The following is a 20,708-nucleotide window of genomic DNA, read 5'->3' on the forward strand; positions in this document are numbered from 1 at the left end:
AAAAATCTGCTGTGGAGGATCCCCCAACCCTCTGGAGCTGATTTTGAGGGCACACGGGGCCGGAGGAGTCGGAAAAGAAAGTTCAATTGCGCATGCAGATGTCCATTGTGCCAGCAGGGCTGCAGTGTTGGATACAGCCCATTCATTTTTGCCATATAAAACTATGTCATTACATTCAAATTGCTTCTTTTTCCTTCTGTTAGGTACCTCCATGCTGTGGCAAATCCGGGATTAATTACTTTCACTGGGCCCTACTTAGATGTTGGAGGAGCTGGATATGTGGTTACCATCAGTCATACAGTTCATTCTTCAAGGTAAATTTGTTTTTGGTTGTGACTAACTGTCTTGATCTACAACTGAAATTGGCCAATATTTTATATAAAAACCTCAGATTCTAATTCTGGAAGGAGAAGCTAAATATACAAGTTTTAGTTCCAGTGAACTAAACAATACAGAGGGGTATTTTGATGGCATCTAAAACCATAGGCTGTTAAGAGTTTTGTTTAGCCAAGTTTATATAGTGTAAGAGAAAGTGAAGCTAGCTGTTAATTGAAGAGATAGTGGAAGCTAGATGTCAATGTGGTATGTTCTTCTAATTTTACTTTTATTGAGCTATTTTATTTTTTGTGTTCATATTCTACTACATACACCTGCAGGTGACTGACTTTTGAATGCTGAGTTAATGTTCAGCTTCACTCAGAAAAGTATGAACAGACTCTGACCTCTTCTGAGAAAGCTGGATTGTTGTTTCTCAAATGCAGAGATTGAGGGGCACAACAAATGTCATCCTAAAATAATGGGACAGAGCAAAGTTAGGGAACCTTTTTTGGCCTGAGGACCATATTTCCCCTTGACCATCCCTTCAGGGGTTGCATGTCAGTTGTGGGCGTGGCCAAGACACAGGTAGGCACCCATCCATATAAGTTATTCACTTAAGTCTTACTCTCAGTAGACCTACTGAAATTAATGAACTTAAGTTTGTCTTGTCTATTAACTCCACTGGATCTCTTCTGAATAGGACTAGCATTGAATACAACCCGTAGACACACACACATGCAGCAGTCTCTCTCCTCAGCTGTATTCTTTAGGAAGATTTCCTGGGGGTGGGGGGTGGGAAGCCTGCTATCCAACCCAGCAGATGATGGAAAAAGGAAAGGAGTAACCCTTTCCTTCCCAGGGGAGGCAGTGGTGGGGGGCAGTGGCAGCCTGGGCAGGGGGTGGGAAGCCAGGCTGCGACCTAGCCATGCTGTGACCTAGCCAGTGCGCTGGGCACTGTTCATCTGGGGTGCTGTTCATCTGGGGTGCTGTTCATCTGGGGTGGCAGTGGAGGAACAGGCAGGGCAAGATGGTTGGCAAGGGGATTGGGATTGGCAGGGGAAGTTGGGGTGGGGTTGGCGAGCGGGGTGAGCCGGAAGGCAGAGCCCCCCCTAGTATGCTAATAGGTCTGAACTGGTGATGATTGACCATGAACAAGACCTTTGGGTAGTATTGAATAGCTTTATGAAGATTCTGACTCAGTATGCAGCAGCTGAGAAAATAGCAAATTCCATGTTTGGGATTATTAGGAAAGGGGTTAAAAATAAAACTGCAAATATAATGCCATTATACAAATCTATGGTGCAACCACACTTGAAATAATGTGCACAGTTCTGGTCACCTTACCTCAAAGAAAGAGTTCTGTAGAGATGGATGTTTAATTTATATGCAGAACATATCACACGGAAAGCGGGATTGGACCAAGATGAAAGAGTTGTGGAAATTGGAGGGAGAAATATCAGTAATTTAAGATATGTAGACGATACCATACTACTAGCAGAAACCAGTAATGATTTGAAACGAATGCTGATAAAAGTTAAAGAGGAAAGCACAAAAGCAGGACTACAGCTGAACGCCCAAAAGACTAAAGTAATGACAACAGAAGATTTATGTAACTTTACAGTTGACAGTGAGGACATTGAACTTGTCAAGGATTATCAATACCTTGGCACAATCATTAACCAAAATGGAGACAATAGTCAAGAAATCAGAAGAAGGCTAGGACTGGGGAGGGCAGCTATGAGAGAACTAGAAAAGGTCCTCATATGCAAAGATGTATCACTGAACACTAAAGTCAGGATCATTCAGACCATGGTATTTCCGATCTCTATGTATGGATGTGAAAGTTGGACAGTGAAAAAAGTGGATAAGAGAAAAATCAACTCATTTGATATGTGGTGTTGGAGGAGAGTTTGCGCATACCATGGACTGCGAAAAAGTCCAATAATTGGGTGTTAGAACAAATTAAACCAGAACTGTCAACTAGAAGCTAAGATGATGAAACGGAGGTTATCATGCTTTGGACGCATAATGAGAAGACATGATTCACTAGAAAAGCCAATAATGCTGGGAAGCACAGCAGGGAGTAGAAAAAGAGGAAGGCCAAACAAGAGATGGATTGATTCTATAAAGGAAGCCACAGAGCTGACCTTACAAGATCTGAACAGGGTGGCTCATGACAGCTGCTCTTGGAGGTTGCTGATTCATAGGGTCGCCATAAGTTGTAATCGACTTGGAGGCACATAACAACAAGAAGAGATGGAAAAGGTTTAGATAAGGGCAATGAAAATTATCATGGGGCTATGGGAAAAGGCTGTAACATTTGGGCCTTTTTAGTTTAGAAAAAGGGAGAGTAAGGATGGACATGATGGAGATATATAAGGCTGTGAATGGTTTGGAAAAAGTGAATAGGGAGACGTTTCCCCTCCTGTCTCATATAAAATTAATTTTAGAACCCAGGGACATCCAATGAAGAATGTTGCAAGATTCAGGACAGACAAAAGATAATATTTCTTCACACAGTGCATAGTTTAACTGTGGAAATTGCTTCCACAAGATGTAGTGATGGCCATGAACTTGGATGGCTTTAAAAGGAGATTAGACAAACTTATGTAGGATAAAGCTGTCAAAGTCTGATCCATCAGGACTCTTCTTATGTTCTTATGTTACGTTCACTGGGCAATCTTGGGTCTCTCTTTCTCCCTGCCTAACCTACCTCATAGTGTTACTGTGAGGTCCATGTATGCCTCCCTGATCTCGCTGGGTAGGATATAAATAGAATTGTTATAATTATCATCACTTCCTATACTAGCACAAATAGCCCCCATGAAAGGTGAGAGCTTGTGTGGGAACTTTCCACACCACTCATGTGGCCTCTAATGTGGTGGTAATACCAACTAGAAGCTTGAACCAGAACCTTCAAAGAGAGCATTTAATTTTGCCTGTTTAAGGCTTGTTGTGAACATCTGACCTAGCTACAAGCGTGTTGTTAAGAATGTCATTAATGCCTCTCTATATTTAATTCCTATGTATACACAAACACACACACACACTTGCAGCAGAATAGTACAGGTGGAAAAATGTTACCTGATATCAGAGGAAAGGGAGAAAGATGTTTTCCCCTTCTAAATATTGTTGTGAGAATATGCCAGTATAGGTTCTCAAAGGCTGTGTTTTATGGCCCTTTGATGTGTCAGTTGCTAAGGCAACAATACGTAGTCTTGAGCTGTAGAGTAAAATAGGGGTATCAGCAGACCTCCTTGTATGGGTAAGATATTATCATTTATTCACAGCAGCTCTTGCTCCTTCTGCATCTTTTAAGCTTTAACACATACACACAACACATACCAAGCATCCATGCGCTCTCTCTCCAGTTTAAATTATCATGACTGTGCCCAGCTAACACATACTGTCCTCGAGTATTTTATTTTACTTGGCTTAGAGATTTTTTTCTGGTAATGTAAGAATTTCCAGATTCCATTAAAAAGAAAAACCTCCTCATAGTTGGAGGAGGGGGTTAACATCGGAAAAGAGAATAATTGGCACATTGGATGAGGAGAATGAGAGGGCTTATAGTCAGATTGACAGCAGGTAATATAAGAAGTGGAATGCTAAAAGATACACTGAATTAACCTAGGGTATGTCCACACAAGCAGGGATTTATTTTACTGAATTTTTATTTATTTTTTAATTTTTTGCACAGTGTTTCTCACTTGTAGTTTATGGTCATTATTGTTATTGTTACAATGTATTACCTGCCCTTCACCGAAATGTCCCAGGGTGGGTTACAACAGAATTAAAATTCATAATTTAAAAAACAGTTTTAAAACAACCTAGAATCACAACATCACAAAAAATAGGGTGGGTCCTAAGAATATACATCTAAGGAATATACGTCAGAGGCCGGGGTAAAGAGGTGCATCTTCAGCATTTGCCAAAAATGTACAGAGAAGTTGTCAGACACACCTCTGTGGGGAGACAGTTCCACAACTTAGGGGCTACCACAGAGAATGCCCTCTCATGGACCACCACCACTTGAACTGCTGAGGTGGCAAAACTACCAAAAGGGCCCTCTCTGCTGATCTCAAGTCTGTAGGGACAGAGGCGGTCTTTCACATATTTGGGACCTAAGTGGTTTAGGGCTTTAAACACTAATGTGATTATGTATGCATTTCTGCTGTGGAGGTAGAGGATTTGTGCAACATGTTGCTGGTTGGTGGCCCAGTTGGTACTTTCCTTCTCAGACCACTAAGAGGACAACTTGATCCTGGGCTAGAATTGGAGTCCTATTTCCCCCCAGTGTTATCACATAGAAGTGGATATCTAACCACAATGCCACACTGACTCTCTAGAGCAGCCTTTCCCAACCAGTGTGCCTCCAGATGTTGTTGGACCACAATTCCCATCTTTCCTGACCATTGGCAATGCTGGCTGAGGCTGATGGGAGTTGTGGTCCAACAACATCTGGAGGCTCACTGGTTGGGAAAGGCTGCTCTAGAGTCTCAAACGAGGATGATCCTGGCTTAACTGCCTGGGTCACCTTGGACCATTCACCGCCTCTCATCCTACATCATGGGATAAAAAACGAAGAGTCTTACAGCACCTTAAGAAATAACTCATTTATTATTGCATAAACCTTTGTGGCTTAGAGACCACTTCATCAGATGCTTGAGTTATTATCCTCAGTTACCAGGTATATATGCACATAGGTTTTTGGACAAGGTTGTAAATAGTGAGGTCAGAAGAGAAGTAAATATCTCACAAAAAGTGCAGACTGCAACAAACATTAAAAGTTTTAAGCTCACAGAGTTGTTACGAAGATAAAATGGGAATGAGAAACCATGTACACCACCCTAAGTTTTTGGAGAAAAGGTGGGTTAGAAATGTAATAATAATATTACAGACTTGTCACATGGACAGTGGGTATAGCTGAAGTTAGGTGAAACTTGTTCCATCCTGCACCCGTGCTGAAGTGTGCCTGTAGCCTGTTTTTAAAAGGGGGCAGGAATGAATAGCAACACAGTTAGCATGGCATGACATGCCTGCCTGGTCGAAAAAGATGCTGACTGTGCCTTAACAGGCAGAAATCTGTGTCACCATAGAGGACGAAGAAACGAAAATGTATATGCAATCTGTTCAGTAATAAATCCCTGTGGATATAAATTTCATATTCTCAGCGTGCTTCATACAGGTTTCTGCTTAACACAAAGATCAAGAGGTCATAGATGGAGTGGTCCCTTTGGGACAGGTGTTTGTTGACAGGCTGCTTCTCTCCATATTAATTTTTATATGTGGCTTTATTCTCAATTACAAAGACCACTTGGTTTCATTCAGGTAGGTTAGGGCCAGATCATTTGGGGCATGGTATTTCACCAAGTTTACACTGTAACATGAAATCTGCTTAAATGCAAATGTTCCAGCAAAACTGGTTTGTGGAAAAATGATACTTTCTGAAATGGTTGTTTTGCTCTAAAGAGACTGATTTCAAAGATTTTTAACAATAAAAACATGTGAAGTAACTATTGTATCCAGCACTTACTCTTTCTACAGTTTTCCTACAAGAAAGAATAATAATACAGGTTTCACAAGACAATCTTTTCAGAAGATACAATTTATCCATAAACTAGTTAAGTTAGAACACTTTAGTGTAAACTGATTTTAGGCTTAAATCCAAGTTTACTGACCTAGATTGGGGTGAGTGCGTGCTGTGTCCATATTCATTTTATACCTTTTATAGGCTTTCAAATGGGAATTAGAAGAAAACTCCAATAGAAAAAAATGACCTTTCAGCTTCTTGGAATTTTAGCATCTTTACAGGGAATTCATATTCCCTTTCTCATGATGGAAGAATAAGTGAAAAGCTGTGAAGAATTTTAATCAGCAGAAGGTCTGAAGGCCATGGAGTTCCCCAGAAGCTGAAAGGAATCTGATCCTTTAAACAGCTTCTACCCACTGAAGGCAGAAGTATTTCTGCAACTGCTGTAATGCTTCAGGGGACCTGCAGGCTCTGATAAGCCAAGGGATTTGTTTTATTTTTTGTTTGTTTACAGTTCAGGATTTTAAAAAATTGATCTAGCACTGCTTTATTTTAATGAAAACCAGCAATAATATTAAAAAATGACTGGTTGTTATGTGTCCTTGCTACTTTAACACAATGGGTTTGCTGTATTTTCATTAGGAGAAAATACAAAGAGATACAAAAAATGCTGAAAAGCAGAATACTCCAGTTCCTAGTATACTGCCAAAAAATACAGGTCAAATTACAGTGAAATTTAAGTGTTACTGCCTTCCCCTCTGCACTTAGTTGCCATAAGGAATCGAAATTATGGTTCCTCTTTAACTTTTAGGTATGGCCCCCTCTTGCTAGAAAATTTCATTTAAGTTAATTGCACCTGGCTGTATTTCCTAACTGTCTGTCCAGCAAGAGCACAAGTTTTTGTGAACATATAAATTAATATGATTTTGCAATCAGAATCTTCTGGAAAGTCCCATTAAAATACATCTCAACTAACTTTTATACTTTACTTGCATTTTATCCACTTTTTAAATATATATTTATAGGTGATGGGGGGGACCTGATTTATGTTAGTGATGGTGCCCAGGAATTTTAGTCTGGATTAGTGTATATGGAACACAACATTATGTTTGTTAAGATCCTGAAATTCACAATAAAAATAGTACCATGCTTAACTTCTGGTCATGTATGTTGCTGTTATGCTGTTTAGCACATGCTAAGGTAGAAGAGATGGGAGGTGCAAAATTTTAATTTGCCTAGGTCATAAAAAGAGCTTTGATCAGATATGAACCAAAGAGATTCTAATCCACAATTTTCAAGAAAATTTTCAAGTTCCTCATGGCTTTCTCATATATGGTAATGCTTTCTTACATAATTGGAAGGAAAGGGGCAAAAACAAAGAAACTTTAGTCACATCGGTCATAAATGTATTCCTTCCCCACCCTGATATGTAAGTTATTATTGAATCTTATAATACTGCATAGAATAAAAAAGTTTACCAGCACATGTGTGTTAAGCTAAGATAGTACATTAGTTGCTTTTTCTGTTAAGTCTTTCACCTAGCCAATTGGAATTCGTCTAAGACTCTGAGGGGGAATAATTTGAGATTATTACAGATACAAACACTTGCTTCTATGATCTGGTGAGAGGCCAAGGTTCATAGTTTGTAATTTATGAGGTCACAGAGCAGGCTGATAACCTCACTGATCAAAATATATAGTTTGTATTTCACTTGACACTTCTTTTGATCACTATAAAATATAAAATGTTTTGGATATTTTCTTGATAACATGTCTCTCAAGACCTGGCCACACTTCTTTATCATTGTAGTTCACAAATGTCTTCAGGCCATTCTGTTGCTGTGATGGGCATCGATTTTACTCTGAGGTATTTCTACAAGGTTCTAATGGATCTGCTACCAGTTTGTAACCAAGATGGGGGCGATAAAATAAGGTAAACCTGTGTTAGTTGCATCTTTTAAAATTCTGTTCCATAGATTTAAAAAAAAAAAAAAACGCATTGTAATCTAAATTCATTACCATTGTCAAATCTGTGCAGAACTTTAGAACCTAGAAGCAAAACTATATTGAATTTATGAAGATTGTAACTGTTGAATTGCCAAAAAGTAACATTTATAATCTGTAGAAGCAGGATAGAGATTAACAGGTTTGCAGTGGCAAACACTTTTATAAATCACTAACAATGTTATCTAATATATGATTTTAAACCATCTTCAGATTGTGGTTTAATATTGTTGGTTTGTTGACCATAGTCTCCAAGTTCTGAAAAAACAGGAAACTATTTAACTGAAGATTTTTTGGGGTTTGGCAGCTTCTTATGTCAAGATGTAACTCTCCCACTATTTGATTTTTGGCAGGTTATTTTAGATTAAGATGTTTTAGATTTAGATTAAAATAACCCTTTACACACAGCAGCTTTCCAACAAGAGACAGATACAGGCTGCTTTTAGACTATTGTATCTGCTTAATTACCTGAGATAGAAACGAGCCATTTGGGCACATGCATATGTCCTTTGTTGCCCTCTTCATGTGAGCCAGCAAGCCAGCCAGGAAGACTTCAGTCAGTTGTCGTTTCCTGCTTCATCCATTCCGGGGAACTATTTGTTAATTGCTTCATATCAAGCAAAAATATTAATCCAAACCATAGCTTAATATCCTGTCTTGTTCTGAAGCTTTTAACCATAGTTTGTTGTTTTGGATGAAACAGGAAATTATTGTTAATGGAAGATTTCCTGGGTCCCATGCACAAAGGGTCTGTATGCGCACATAGAAAGCTCATTCATATCTTGGCTTGTTCTCCAGCCCTGCCTTCAGGTTTGCCCTCCAATCCTAATTACTTTTTGGTTTTGACTCCTGAGTTGTTCTGCAACTCTGCTCCCTGGTTGCCTTTGAATCCTGATTGTCCTCAGGTCATGACTCCCAGTTCCTGACTCCTGACTCTCTCCAGACCTGCTGCCTCTGGCCCACTCCTGATAATTGCTTGGAGGATTGTACCCACTGGACTTTCCCCCCAAATCTACTGGTGGGCTTTCACCCTAAAGTTCCTTGGCTGTATTTCTGTAATTGAAAGGACAGGATTCAAAAAGCTTTTGGGCAGCTTACATGAATAAATCAGCCAAAGAGCTGCAGTCATGGAAACTGAAGAGAACTCCTTTAAATATTACTTTTCCTCCATGTGTTAAGTGTATAATTGGGTGCATATCATGTGTACACCCAATCTCAGTGTTTATATATAATATCTAAAATGGGTTGGGGAACCTTTTTGGCTCCATGGGCCAGATCCTTATCAGATCTAGCCTTGTGGGCCAATAATGTTAGGTGCTTTAAGTCCTGAAGTTGGGACTACAAAGCTTGCAAAGAGCTCTTGAGGCTTCAGCTTTACCTGCTTTCTGCAGACATTGGCTGAGCAAGTGAGTTCCCTGTGCAGTATGCTTCAGCTATATCATCCATTAGGTGTTGGATGGTAGAACTGACGCCTGCTTTCCCTGGCCAGTTGGGAGTGCACTTTAAGACTTCCAATTGTGCAGGGGTAGGTGATGTCACATACAATATCAGGTGCAGGGCAGGTGAGTGTGGTTTTGGGAAAACAGCTTCATGAGTCAAATTTGAACCCCAAGTGGGCCATGTTTGGCCCATGGGCCAGAGGTTCCCCACCTCTGACCTAAAAGGTTAGGTGTGAGTCTGACATGCAGATCTTGCACCCCAAAGTTGTGAGATGTTGAAGTTGTAGGTATGGCAAATGAATAAATAAGCAGCCCCAAAAATGCAAATTAGTCCCTAAAATTTTCAGCAAGTAGAGCTGTGTGCATTTTGGTCTTGAAAAGTTAAAACTCTGTACCATAACAATCCAAATTCCACTACAAAGTAGAATTCTGTGACCTGTACATATTACGCATATTAAGCTCATTTGTGTTTATTTTGCTTGTGCTAGTTAGCTATGTGGGCCCTCAATCCACATTTGAAAACCAGCTGAACTGCCAATGGCTTCAGAGATTTTCCTAACTCTTCTGCCACATACATTGCACTGCATATTTTTAAGCTTTTCAGCCACAAACTCTGCTTCAGTAAAGAAATGGAGCTGTACAGGATGCATCTAGCACTAAATTTTGTGATTTATATTTTTCTCCACAGCTGTTTGTGCAGAATTGAACACAACACACAGCCTACCCAGTGTACTTGTACAGGTGTTCTGACCTAGGTTTCATTTTATTTTACCCTGTTGAGCAGGTGCTTTGTTATGGAGGACAGAGGATATCTTGTGGCCCACCCTACTCTTATTGATCCCAAAGGCCATGCTCCAGTAGAACAACAACACATTACACACAAGGTTTGGCTAAGTAATTGTACTTTTATTTATAGATGTAAGTGCTAACAGCATAAATGTGCTGCTGATATTTTGTGAAATAAAATAAATGTCAAAATTGTCACCTTTTGTTTGTAGGAACCTCTGGTGGCAAATGACATTCTCAACCATCCAAACTTTGTGAAGAAAAACCTTTGTAACAGTTTCAGTGACAGAACAGTCCAGAGGTTTTATAAATTTAATACCAGCCTAACGGTATGTGGGGGAGGGGGTGTTTGTTTTTGTTTGGCTGTTCTTTTTCTTACAGCTGGACACATTAATATAGTAAAATACCATAGATAGACTGTTTGAAATATTATATGTAATACAGACCAATCCATTCTGAGGATATAGGTTGAGGAGACACATTCAAATATCTTGACTGCCATGGACTGTTAAGGAGGAACTTAGGCAGGCCATTGTATCTCAGCCACAGCTCACTATCTACAAAATGGGAAGTGTAATAATTTGTCTCACATAGTTTTTGGGATGGGGGATAAAAAAGCTCAAACATTTTGCATGTTAAAATCTGTATGATAACAGTAGGGAAAGGAAATCTGAAAATGGGGGGAGAGAGAACACAGAGGCAGACATTAAGAAACATCTATAAAATGTTAATTGGAAAATCAAAGGGATTATTTCAGAATTTGATTTAAATGTTCCAATAGCTTCACATCAACATTTCAAATAAACTTAAAATGCAAACAAAACAACAACAACAACAAAAACCAAAGGAAGATAGTCATCAGGGAAAGATGGAGCAGAACCCTACTAGTACTTTTTCTGTATCCCCAAATCCAAAGTTGTAGCCCAGAAGGTGTGTCCCCCTCCCACAACCAGTTATATTAATAATTTTCCTATAATTCAGAGTCTTTTTTGTCCATACTCTTTGCTGGCCAGTGAGAGCTATGGACAGCACAGTCAATCACAAACATCACTATGGCAAGCAGGTCCCACTTTTCACCCTTTTCTCCAGAGGGTGGGGGCGGAGTTGAAACTCAAGGAAGAGTGAGATACAAAGTAATTGTGCTTACTGCATTGTTCGAGTGCCCACAGTATCTTTGCAAGGGAGGAGGATAGGGAGAAAACCAGAACAAATTGGTCCTGCCTCTGGTGGTCCCCTTTGATTGCCTCACCAGGTCCAGTAGTAACTAGCCTCCCTGCATTATTTGGTTTTGCTTATAATAACCCTTTTAAAAATGATTAAAATGAATATGAACTAATTGGGAGATGCTTGGTGGATTCTGATGACACATTTGGTGCTGAACAGAGATTTTTTTTTTATTTAAGCCATTTATAATATCTGGGAAAAGGTTGATATATAAACTTAGTTCACTAAAAAAAAAATCAACTTAAGGTTTTAAAAAAACACTTAACAATACAATATCCAGAAAAATATTTGGATAATGTGGGTTCTGTTTCCATTTCCTGTTTAACCTTTCTGTAAGAGGTCAAGGATGTCACCCCCAGCATTCAGGGTAGAGATGCTTTACTAACTGGTACAATATTGGTGAGTAAGGAAATCTAGGGGAAGTGCATCCCTTAACATTCCCCTCTAGTCCTTTGTGACATGTAAATTGGTGGATTTTTTTCTTTGCTGGTAATGAGAACTACAAAGCTTAAATAGAGGGACATTGTAAGTTTAATTGCAGTGTGAGGGTTTTTTGGTGTTTGTTTCAAAAACATTTGTGGTACAAGGAACACTTTGCTTCACCTGGAAACATGTTCCCTGCCATACGTCTGATGTGTATTTTTTCTCCCCCAGGGTGATCTGACAAATCTTGTGCATGGCAGCCACTGTTCTAAATACAGGCTGACAAGAATACCAGGAACCAATGCCTTTGTTGGAATAGTAAATGAAACATGTGACTCGCTTGCCTTCTGTGCATGCAGTATGGTAGATAGGCTATGTCTGAACTGTCACAGGTAAGAGAAATTTTGAAGCGAAGTACGATGATCGCATTGTACTTATTTAAAATGGAGACATTTCACAGCTTCAGATAATGTGCATTCTTTTTACAGTCACTGAAGGAACAAAGTATTAAATGCATAGGCATATATTAAATGTTGTTTATGTAAAACCTTTGTATGCTTGTCATTTGCCATGTACCTTATATCTAAGTGCCCCATGTTTGGGGGAATCTGTTGAAACACTGGTGAAAACATCCATAGTTACCTGGTCACTGGTGCATAGTAGAGTCTCCCTCTTTCCTCCACAGCAGCAGCTATTGCTGCTATTCCCTCAAACAGTGTCTATAAGAAGTGATGGCATCTGTACTGCTGCACCTGCTTGACCACAGAAAGCTACACCTGGTCTTGCTCACTGTGAAGCTGTATTCCCAGCTGCAGAATGAAAGGAGGTGGCTAGAAAGGAGGAGGCAAGCCTGCTGGTCAGATAGCCACTGGCCCATCACATCAGAGGTCTTTTAGCAATACAGAACAAAAGGATTTGCCTTTTGTACGAAGCAGAGTTTGGTCCTTGCATCAGTGTAGCTTCCTTAGTTGCTAGGGGTTCTTGTCTCTCCCTGAAACCATCTCAGTATTCAGGTTCTTTCAGTAGTATTCTTCAGGCTGGCTGGCTGGCTATTTATTTATATATATATATACCGCCCTTCCTCCCAAAAGGAGCCCAGGGCAGCAAGCAAGTGATAGAACAATTAAGACATCTTAAAAACAAAACATCTTTAAAACAATTCTAATATGGCCTGGGATAAAGATATCTACTTAAAAGGCTTGTTGAAAGAGGAAGGTCTTCAGTTGATGCCAGAAAGACAGCAGAGATGGTGCCTATCTAAAATTTAAGGGCAGGGAATTCCACAGGGTAAGTGCCACAACATTAAGGGCCCAATTCCTATGTTGTGCAGAATGGACCTCCTGATGAGATGGTACCTGCAGGAGGCCCTCACCTGCAGGGAGCAGTGATCAACTGGATTATAAGGGGTTAGATGATCTTTTAGGTATCCTGGTCCCAAGCTGTATAGGGCTTTATACAGCAAAATCAGGACCTTTAACTTAGCCTGGTAATTGACAGCCAGTGTATTTCTTTCAGCAATGGGATATGTTGGGATCTCCTGCTGCAGTGAGCAGTTGAATGGCTGCAGTTTGTACTTGGTGCAGCTTCTGAACCAACCTCAAGGGCAGCCCCACTTAGAATGCATTGCAGTAATTAAGCCTGAAGGTTACCAGTGCATTGGCAACAAGGTCAGGCTATCCCAGTCCAGAAACAGCTATAACTGACCAGCTGAAGCTGATAAAAGGCATTCCTAGACACTGAAGTCATCTGGGCCTCTAGCAACAAAGATGGATCCAGGAGCACCCCCAGACTATGAAGCTGCTCTTTCAGAGGGAGCACAACCCCATCCAAAGCAGACAATTGATCATTTATCTCATACATACTTGTAGCCTATCTATAATCTATGGTGAAACTACACTTGGAATACTGTGTACAGTTCTGATTGCCACAACTCAAAAATTATACTGGAGAACTGGAAACCTGCAGAAAAGGCAACCAAAATAATCAAAGGGCTAAAACAGCTCCCCTAGCACACTCAAAGTTTTTCATGCAATTTGATTTATTGCATTGGAAGTGGATTCTTTTTTGTACCTGGTTCATGGACCCCCAGAAGCTCATCCATGGACCACAGGTTATTAACTCCAAGGAAAGGCTAAAATATTTTAAGCTCATTTGGAAAAGAGGCAAATAAGAGGGGATATTGAAGTTTTAAAAAACTATGCATGTTGTGGAAGCTTCAATAATATCCCTCCCCCTTTTTTTTCAGTAAAGAAGCTTTCTAAAGTTTTATCTCTCATACTAGAACCCGGTGTCATCTAATGAAGCTGGTTGGCGGGAGATTCAGGACAGATAAAAGGAAATACTTCTTCATATTACACGCAATAAAAGTATGGAATTTGCTACCACCAGATGTACTGATGGCCGCCCGCTTGGATGGCTTTAAAAAGAAATTTGGCAAATTCATGGAGGATATGGTTAATAGTCAAGATGGCTCCATGCTTCCTCTAGAATCAGAGGCAGACTCTGAATACCAGTCCATGGAAACAACAGCAGGAGAGGTCTGTTGCTGTCATGTCCTGCTTGTGGGCATCTGGTTGGCCACTGTGGGAAACCGGATGCTGGACTAGATAGGCTTTTGATCTGGGCCAGCAGGGCTCTTCTTACAGCAGTTGCATTGGCAATACACTCAGCACTACATAGCTGCACTGAAAGAATGAGATATACTGTATGGCATCTTTGTCCAAGTGAACTTTAGGAGTTAAAGTGTGTGTGAGAGAGATCTTGCCTAGGCCCAAAATTGTATCACGGCCCAGCATAAGAGAAAGGACAATTAGAAATAAATGTTGTGGTCCTAATAAGGAGTATCATTTGTTCTTTCTTTTCTTCCTAAAGAATGGAACAGAATGAATGTGAATGTCCTTGTGAGTGCCCTCTAGAGGTCAATGAATGTACCGGCAATCTTACCAATGCAGAAAGCAGGTGAGTAGAACTTGCATAATAATAATTTTTCATTGAAGTTCATAACACATGTGCACGGATAGTATTTCCCCTGCTAACAGGTGGCCAAACAGTTACAGACACACTTGGATGAAACGGATTACTTAGATCCTTTCCAATCAGGCTTCAGGACTGGACATGGAACTGAAACAGCCTTGGTCGCTCTGGTGGATGATATGAGGAGGGCGTTGGATAGGGGAGAATACACATTCCTCGTCCTCCTGGATCTCTCAGCGGCTTTCGATACCGTTAACCACGGTATCCTTTTAAACCGCCTAGAGGGACTGGGAATAGGGGGCACTGTTTTATGGTGGTTCCGTTCCTATCTCTCAGACAGGCATCAACGGGTGGCATTGGGGGATGAGGTTTCAGACCCTTGGCCTCTCAATTGTGCTATTCAACATCTATGTGAAACCGCTGGAAGCTATCATCAGGAGTTTTGGGCTGCAGTGTCACCAATATGCGGATGACACTCAGCTCTGTCTCTCATTTAAGTCCTCACCAGAGTTGGCTGTGAATACCTTGTCCAAGTGCCTGGAGTCCGTAAGTGGATGGATGGGAGAGAACAGGCTGAAGCTGAACCCCGACAAGACCGAGGTGTTGCTTGTGGGTGACAAGGGAAGGTTGGGAGATTTAGACTTGATGCTTAATGGGGTAAGATTACCCCTAAAGGACCAGGTCCGCAGCCTAGGGGTCATTCTTGACTCCCAGCTGTCCATGGAGGCTCAGGTCTTGGCAGTGAGCCGGGCAGCTTGGTATCAATTACATCTGATACAGAGGCTGCGACCCTACCTTCCTGTGCATCTGCTCCCACGAGTGATACATGCCCTGGTCTCCTCTCGCTTAGACTACTGTAATGCGCTCTACGTGGGGTTACCCTTGAAAACGGTCCGGAAATTGCAGCTGGTACAGAATGCAGCGGCACGCTTGATAAAGCATAGTCATTGCCGGGATCATATCACTCCAGTGTTGGTAGACCTACACTGGTTACCAGTTGTTTACCGGGCCCAATTCAAGGTGTTGGTGTTGACCTTTAAAACCCTACACGGTTTCGGCCCAGTTTATCTGAAGGAACGCCTCCAGTATCACCAATTATGCTGCCAGACAAGATCAGCCTCAAAAGATCTTCTCTCGGTCCCACCAGTCAAAACAGCTAGGCTGGTGCGGACCAGAGAGAGGGCATTTTCAATTGTGGCCCCCACCCTCTGGAATTCACTTCCTTTTGACCTCCGACATGCCTCCTCCCTGATAGGTTTTCGCCGAGCCTTAAAGACCTGGCTATTCAGGCGGGCCTATAGGATTTCTGGGGTGGATTAGTTTTTATGTTGTATTAATTGAAGGATGGTTTTAGATTAATTGATGATTGTGGTTTTTGATTTGTATATTGTATTTTATACTATTGTACGTCGCCTAGAGTGTCTGTTAGTTTGGACAGATAGGCGACTAACAAATAAAATTTTATTATTTTTATTATTATAACAGTTGCACAGCATATAATATGTTTTAAAGAAATCATTTTCTCACCTTTATTTAACATAGCACTTTTTGAAACTCTTAGTGACTTAATTTTCCCTTTGCTCTTCCAAAACACAGGAATCCTAGTTGTGAAGTCCATCAGGAGCCCATGACATTTACTGCAGTTGATCCCAGTCTACAAGATGCTCTTCCTCAATGTATTAATACACGGTGTAATCAAAGGATGGAGAGCAGGTAGATTATATGGGCTTTTCCCTTTTTATTTTTTTTAAATCAACAAGCAAGCATGATTTGTCTTTATTGTGTAGTGATGAAGTGAACCTAGAATAAAACACCCCTAGTATTGTAACGGCAAATGATTACTGAAAACTGTACTAGACTTAAAAACAATGAGATTGGGAAATAATGGAAGGTGGTGTTGTACAAACATCATCTAAGATGCAACAAGAACAAAATGATCTTGTATCACTTGTAAGGAAAAGAAGCCCTTAACATGGGAAAATTTCAGATTGGTTTTAGTAGTGTGTTTTACAAGATTTGAGGCAGAGTTCTAATAATTATAATTGCAATGTCTTTGTCTTCCAGGGATTGTTTTGGTGTTTTAGATTGTGAGTGGTGCATGGTGGACAGTGATGGGAAGACCCATCTAGATAGATCCTACTGCGCTCCTCAGAAAGAATGCTTTGGTGGTATTGTGGGTGCCAAAAGCCCTTATGTGGATGACATGGGAACCATTGGTAAGGGTGGTTACTATTGTGGATACTTTAATGTATTTAATGCATTCAAATCTGGCCTAAAGTCAGACTGCATTCTTGGGTGGCAGTGTTTTTATAGATGCCAACGCAGCAGCATGTAACCAAAAACAGCATTTCCAGCCATTGTACATTGCTAGATGAAATGCTCTTGTTGGTATGCCAGCTTAAAACAGGTTTTTTGTGTCCATTTATACCAGTCTCCCAGTATATTGTTTGTGTGTTACATGGAATGTTGAACTGATTTGTATTCTTACAATGTGCCCCTTTAAAAACTGTTATGTTTTGATTTTGCTTTTAGGAGTATTTCTGTGTGATCAGGATTATAATTGTTGTAGCTTTGTTTCATGCCTCTAATTTATGTTTTAGGTGATTTGAACGTCTTGCAAAGCACTTACATAAGCTTTTATTTTCTTCCCCCTCTGAAATTTAGGAGATGAGGTGATAGCTCTAAATATGATAAAAAGTGCTCCAGTTGGTCCTGTAGCAGGAGGTATTATGGGATGTATAATGGTGCTAGTTCTGGCAGTCTATGCCTATCGTCACCAGATCCACCGCAGAAGCCACCAGCACATGTCCCCACTTGCAGCACAAGGCAAGTACTAAAGAATCTCCCCCAAACCCTCACTATTTTGTGAAGGATGGGGGTGTGGGGAGTTCCTGAATATGCAAATTGTTCAAACAGCTTCTGGCTGCAGCAGCTGAAATAACTTACCTTGAGGGTTCTCTCAACCTGTTTCTGATAAGGTTTATTTGTAATCATATATCTTAGAATGTTCACTTCACTTATGTGTTTTAATATAAAATAGGCACCACTGCCCTCTGCTGGATACAGACTTTAAAGCCTCACTGTTCTTACTTTAAAACATCATAAAGCACGTCCTTCTAGGATCTTGCAATGCAAATACGATTTCTCCTCTTAGAGTCTATGATTCTAGATTCTTATCTCGAATTGTGGCCATTCTGTATGTGATTTATTTCAGCATAAATGTGCATGCATTATGTTATAATATTTTCAGTGCCTCTTTCTTCCAAAGTTGTTTTTTTTTTTGGACACATTTTCTTCTGTTCCAGTTGACAGAAGATAAAATATATTTTCTAGGTACAGTAGAGCCCAGCTTTTCAGCAGCCTGCTTTTTGGTGTTCCGCTAATATGGCAGCTAAAAATAGAGTAAGGCCCCACTCATACGGTGCTTGTTCTGCTTGTACTGCATTTTTTGGGCGCCATTTATTGACGGAGTTCCGCTTTTTGGCAGGTTTCGCTTGTAGTTGGGGGTCTCAAACATAACCAGCTGTATGAGTGGGGCCCTTCTGTACTATTCTTCTATTCCAGAAACAAAAAATAGTGTTCATTGTTATGGCAGTTCTATTTTCTTTGTAGTATGACCAACAGTGCTTATTTTATTATATCATTTTCTAAAACTGATCTAGACTGTGTACTCTGGGCGTTGAGTGCCATTCTGCTAACACTGGGCAAGCGCATATAGGACTTAAAGAGTTGCCAAGAAAAACTTCAAGGCATAGTCAGAGCTTGCTGAAAATAGGAAGCTCATTATCTAACAAATATAGATGGTTGTTAGCACACTCCCAATTGACCCTGTGAGCACAGTAATACAAATATTCTTAAAGGGCACACTTGTTGAAAAATTGGAGTTTCATGAGTTCTAGCTCAATAGAAATTTTAAAAAACTGCTGCAACATGCAAGTTAGAAGGAATTGCGTGGTATTAAGACAAAATAAGTCACCCATATTTTGTGACTAACTGTTGTTGGAATGGCTCAAGAAAGGAAGACAAGAGGTAGAAAGTTTGCACCCTTGTTTTCAATATTGATACCTACTCTTTTGGTACTTGCTGTTGATAGTTTCAACAAAAATAATAAAATGGTTTGCTATACGATTTCTGGGCCTCAGATATCTGGTCCCCAAAAGAGAGGCATCACGCTTTTTCCAAAGCTTTGTGCTTTTACAGACTAATGCAACATTTTCCCCTTTAACAGTTGCATTTTTCTGTTTGTAATGGTGTGTAGAAATGTCAGTCCGCATGTCCAACCTCGAGAATGATAGGGATGAGAGGGATGATGACAGTCATGAAGACAGAGGAATCAGTAAGTATTAAGCAGTTACACTGTAGTTACAGGTGGAGAAGGGCATAGGGAGAGGTTCAGTACTCTTCCCTTCCCCCCCCCGCACCCGCTGCCACCTTTGTACTGCCAATATAGCGTTTATCACCTCTGTAACCATTTCAAGAGGGCAAAGTGCACTACAGTTTCTGGTTCCCATTCATCCTGACATCAACCCTGTGAGTGAGACTGCAATATTTGCCTGTTTACAGATTGGAAACAACAATAGAAAATTATTAACTTGCCCAAAAGCCAACCACTGAGTTAGTGACTGAACAGTGATTTGAGGCCAGGCCAACATTCTGTCCATTGTATCATATCACCTCCTGCCTTCCTCCCTTCTTCTGAAAACCTCATACAAACTGGCAAATACAATTGTAGCCCTATTTCAAATAATTCATTAACTGCAGTTGATTTTGACTTGCTGATCTCTATGCCCACGCTGACAATAGGTATGTTGTCATATACTAAGTCAGCTCCCAAAATCTAAATGACTAGTTAACTTTCAAGGGATTGAAATATCTGCTGTAGTTTAGGCTCAGTGTTAACCTTGCCCTTTTCTCCCTTATTTCTGTTCACACCTAGTCAGTAACACTCGGTTTATAGCAGCAGTTATTGAGCGCCATGCACACAGCCCTGAACGTAGACGCCGTTATTGGGGACGGTCAGGAACAGAAAGTGATCATGGTAAGATCTTGGAAGTTGCTGACATTTACATTGCACACTCTTCTTACTTCTGCCACTTGGAAGCATTATCAAAGAGAGTGTTCCCAATGCTGCTGCTTATTTCTTCATGCTTAAAAACAATTTTGACATTTTCCATTCCAGGACAAGACTTTATCCAGCGTTGAATCTATTTTTGTCAGAGTGATGTTCCGACATGAATCCTTTAGTTTACGTTTGTGTACTCAGTATTTTAATCATGGATAATACCAGTGTTGAGAAATTGTTACATAATTTCTCAACATTCCAAGAGGCAGAACATGACTAATTTCACATTCCCCATTTTCCACTATAGCCAATCCAGATGTCTTTCAAATTCTTCAGAAAACAGAAGAAACGCTAGAGTTTGTATTGCTTATTTTGTGTCATTTGAAATTAATGACATGAACAGCTTTTAATTTCTAGCAGTGTGTAACAAGGGCCTCCTTCTGGTTGCTGGGTTAAATTTAACCTGGGTTAGAATTTTTTAAAACATTGAATACTGTGGTCGCTTACTGTTGTGCATTATAATTGAGCAGAGGGTATGTGACACACAAGAAAATATGATTCTATATAACCATATACGGTACTGATGGGAAAGATGTTTGTTTTAATAGCATTTGGGATTTTCTGACATTTCCATTTTCACTGGGCAATGATTTTTGCCACATAATTGACCTATGACAAATAGCTAGTAAGAGTGAGCAGCTGCTTCTAAGTCTTCAAACCTATATCAAGTTGATGAGCCCATTAAGAGGATTAATGTAAGTTTAGTGAGTGTTTCTGCCAGGATTGTCAGCTGTATCTTCATGTCACTTTTACTATAAATACAGATATATTATGTTGCTAAATGTGGGGACAGGGAGAGGACTGTTTGTATTTGATTTCTTGGCGTCCTTGTATGTTTCTAGATGACAACATCTCCACCCACCGTACGTGAAACTGAGAGCTGATTA

General features: G+C 40.3%; 1 protein-coding gene across 1 annotated transcript in view; it reads left to right on the forward strand.

Annotated features, from left to right (window-relative positions):
- CACHD1 (cache domain containing 1) overlaps window positions 1-20,708 on the forward strand; it is a 178,338-nt gene that overhangs the window by 150,537 nt on the left and 7,093 nt on the right. The window contains exons 16-26 of the mRNA XM_061633316.1: window positions 204-314; window positions 7,661-7,783; window positions 10,078-10,177; window positions 10,292-10,408; window positions 11,958-12,118; window positions 14,598-14,684; window positions 16,296-16,412; window positions 16,764-16,915; window positions 17,364-17,525; window positions 18,958-19,035; window positions 19,636-19,737. Of these exons, the coding sequence (XP_061489300.1) occupies window positions 204-314; window positions 7,661-7,783; window positions 10,078-10,177; window positions 10,292-10,408; window positions 11,958-12,118; window positions 14,598-14,684; window positions 16,296-16,412; window positions 16,764-16,915; window positions 17,364-17,525; window positions 18,958-19,035; window positions 19,636-19,737 (1,310 nt within the window). The remainder of the gene's footprint in view (window positions 1-203; window positions 315-7,660; window positions 7,784-10,077; window positions 10,178-10,291; window positions 10,409-11,957; window positions 12,119-14,597; window positions 14,685-16,295; window positions 16,413-16,763; window positions 16,916-17,363; window positions 17,526-18,957; window positions 19,036-19,635; window positions 19,738-20,708) is intronic.

The sequence above is a fragment of the Rhineura floridana genome, chromosome 6, assembly GCF_030035675.1.
Source record: "Rhineura floridana isolate rRhiFlo1 chromosome 6, rRhiFlo1.hap2, whole genome shotgun sequence".
In the NCBI taxonomy this organism is placed as follows: Eukaryota; Metazoa; Chordata; class Lepidosauria; order Squamata; family Rhineuridae; genus Rhineura; species Rhineura floridana.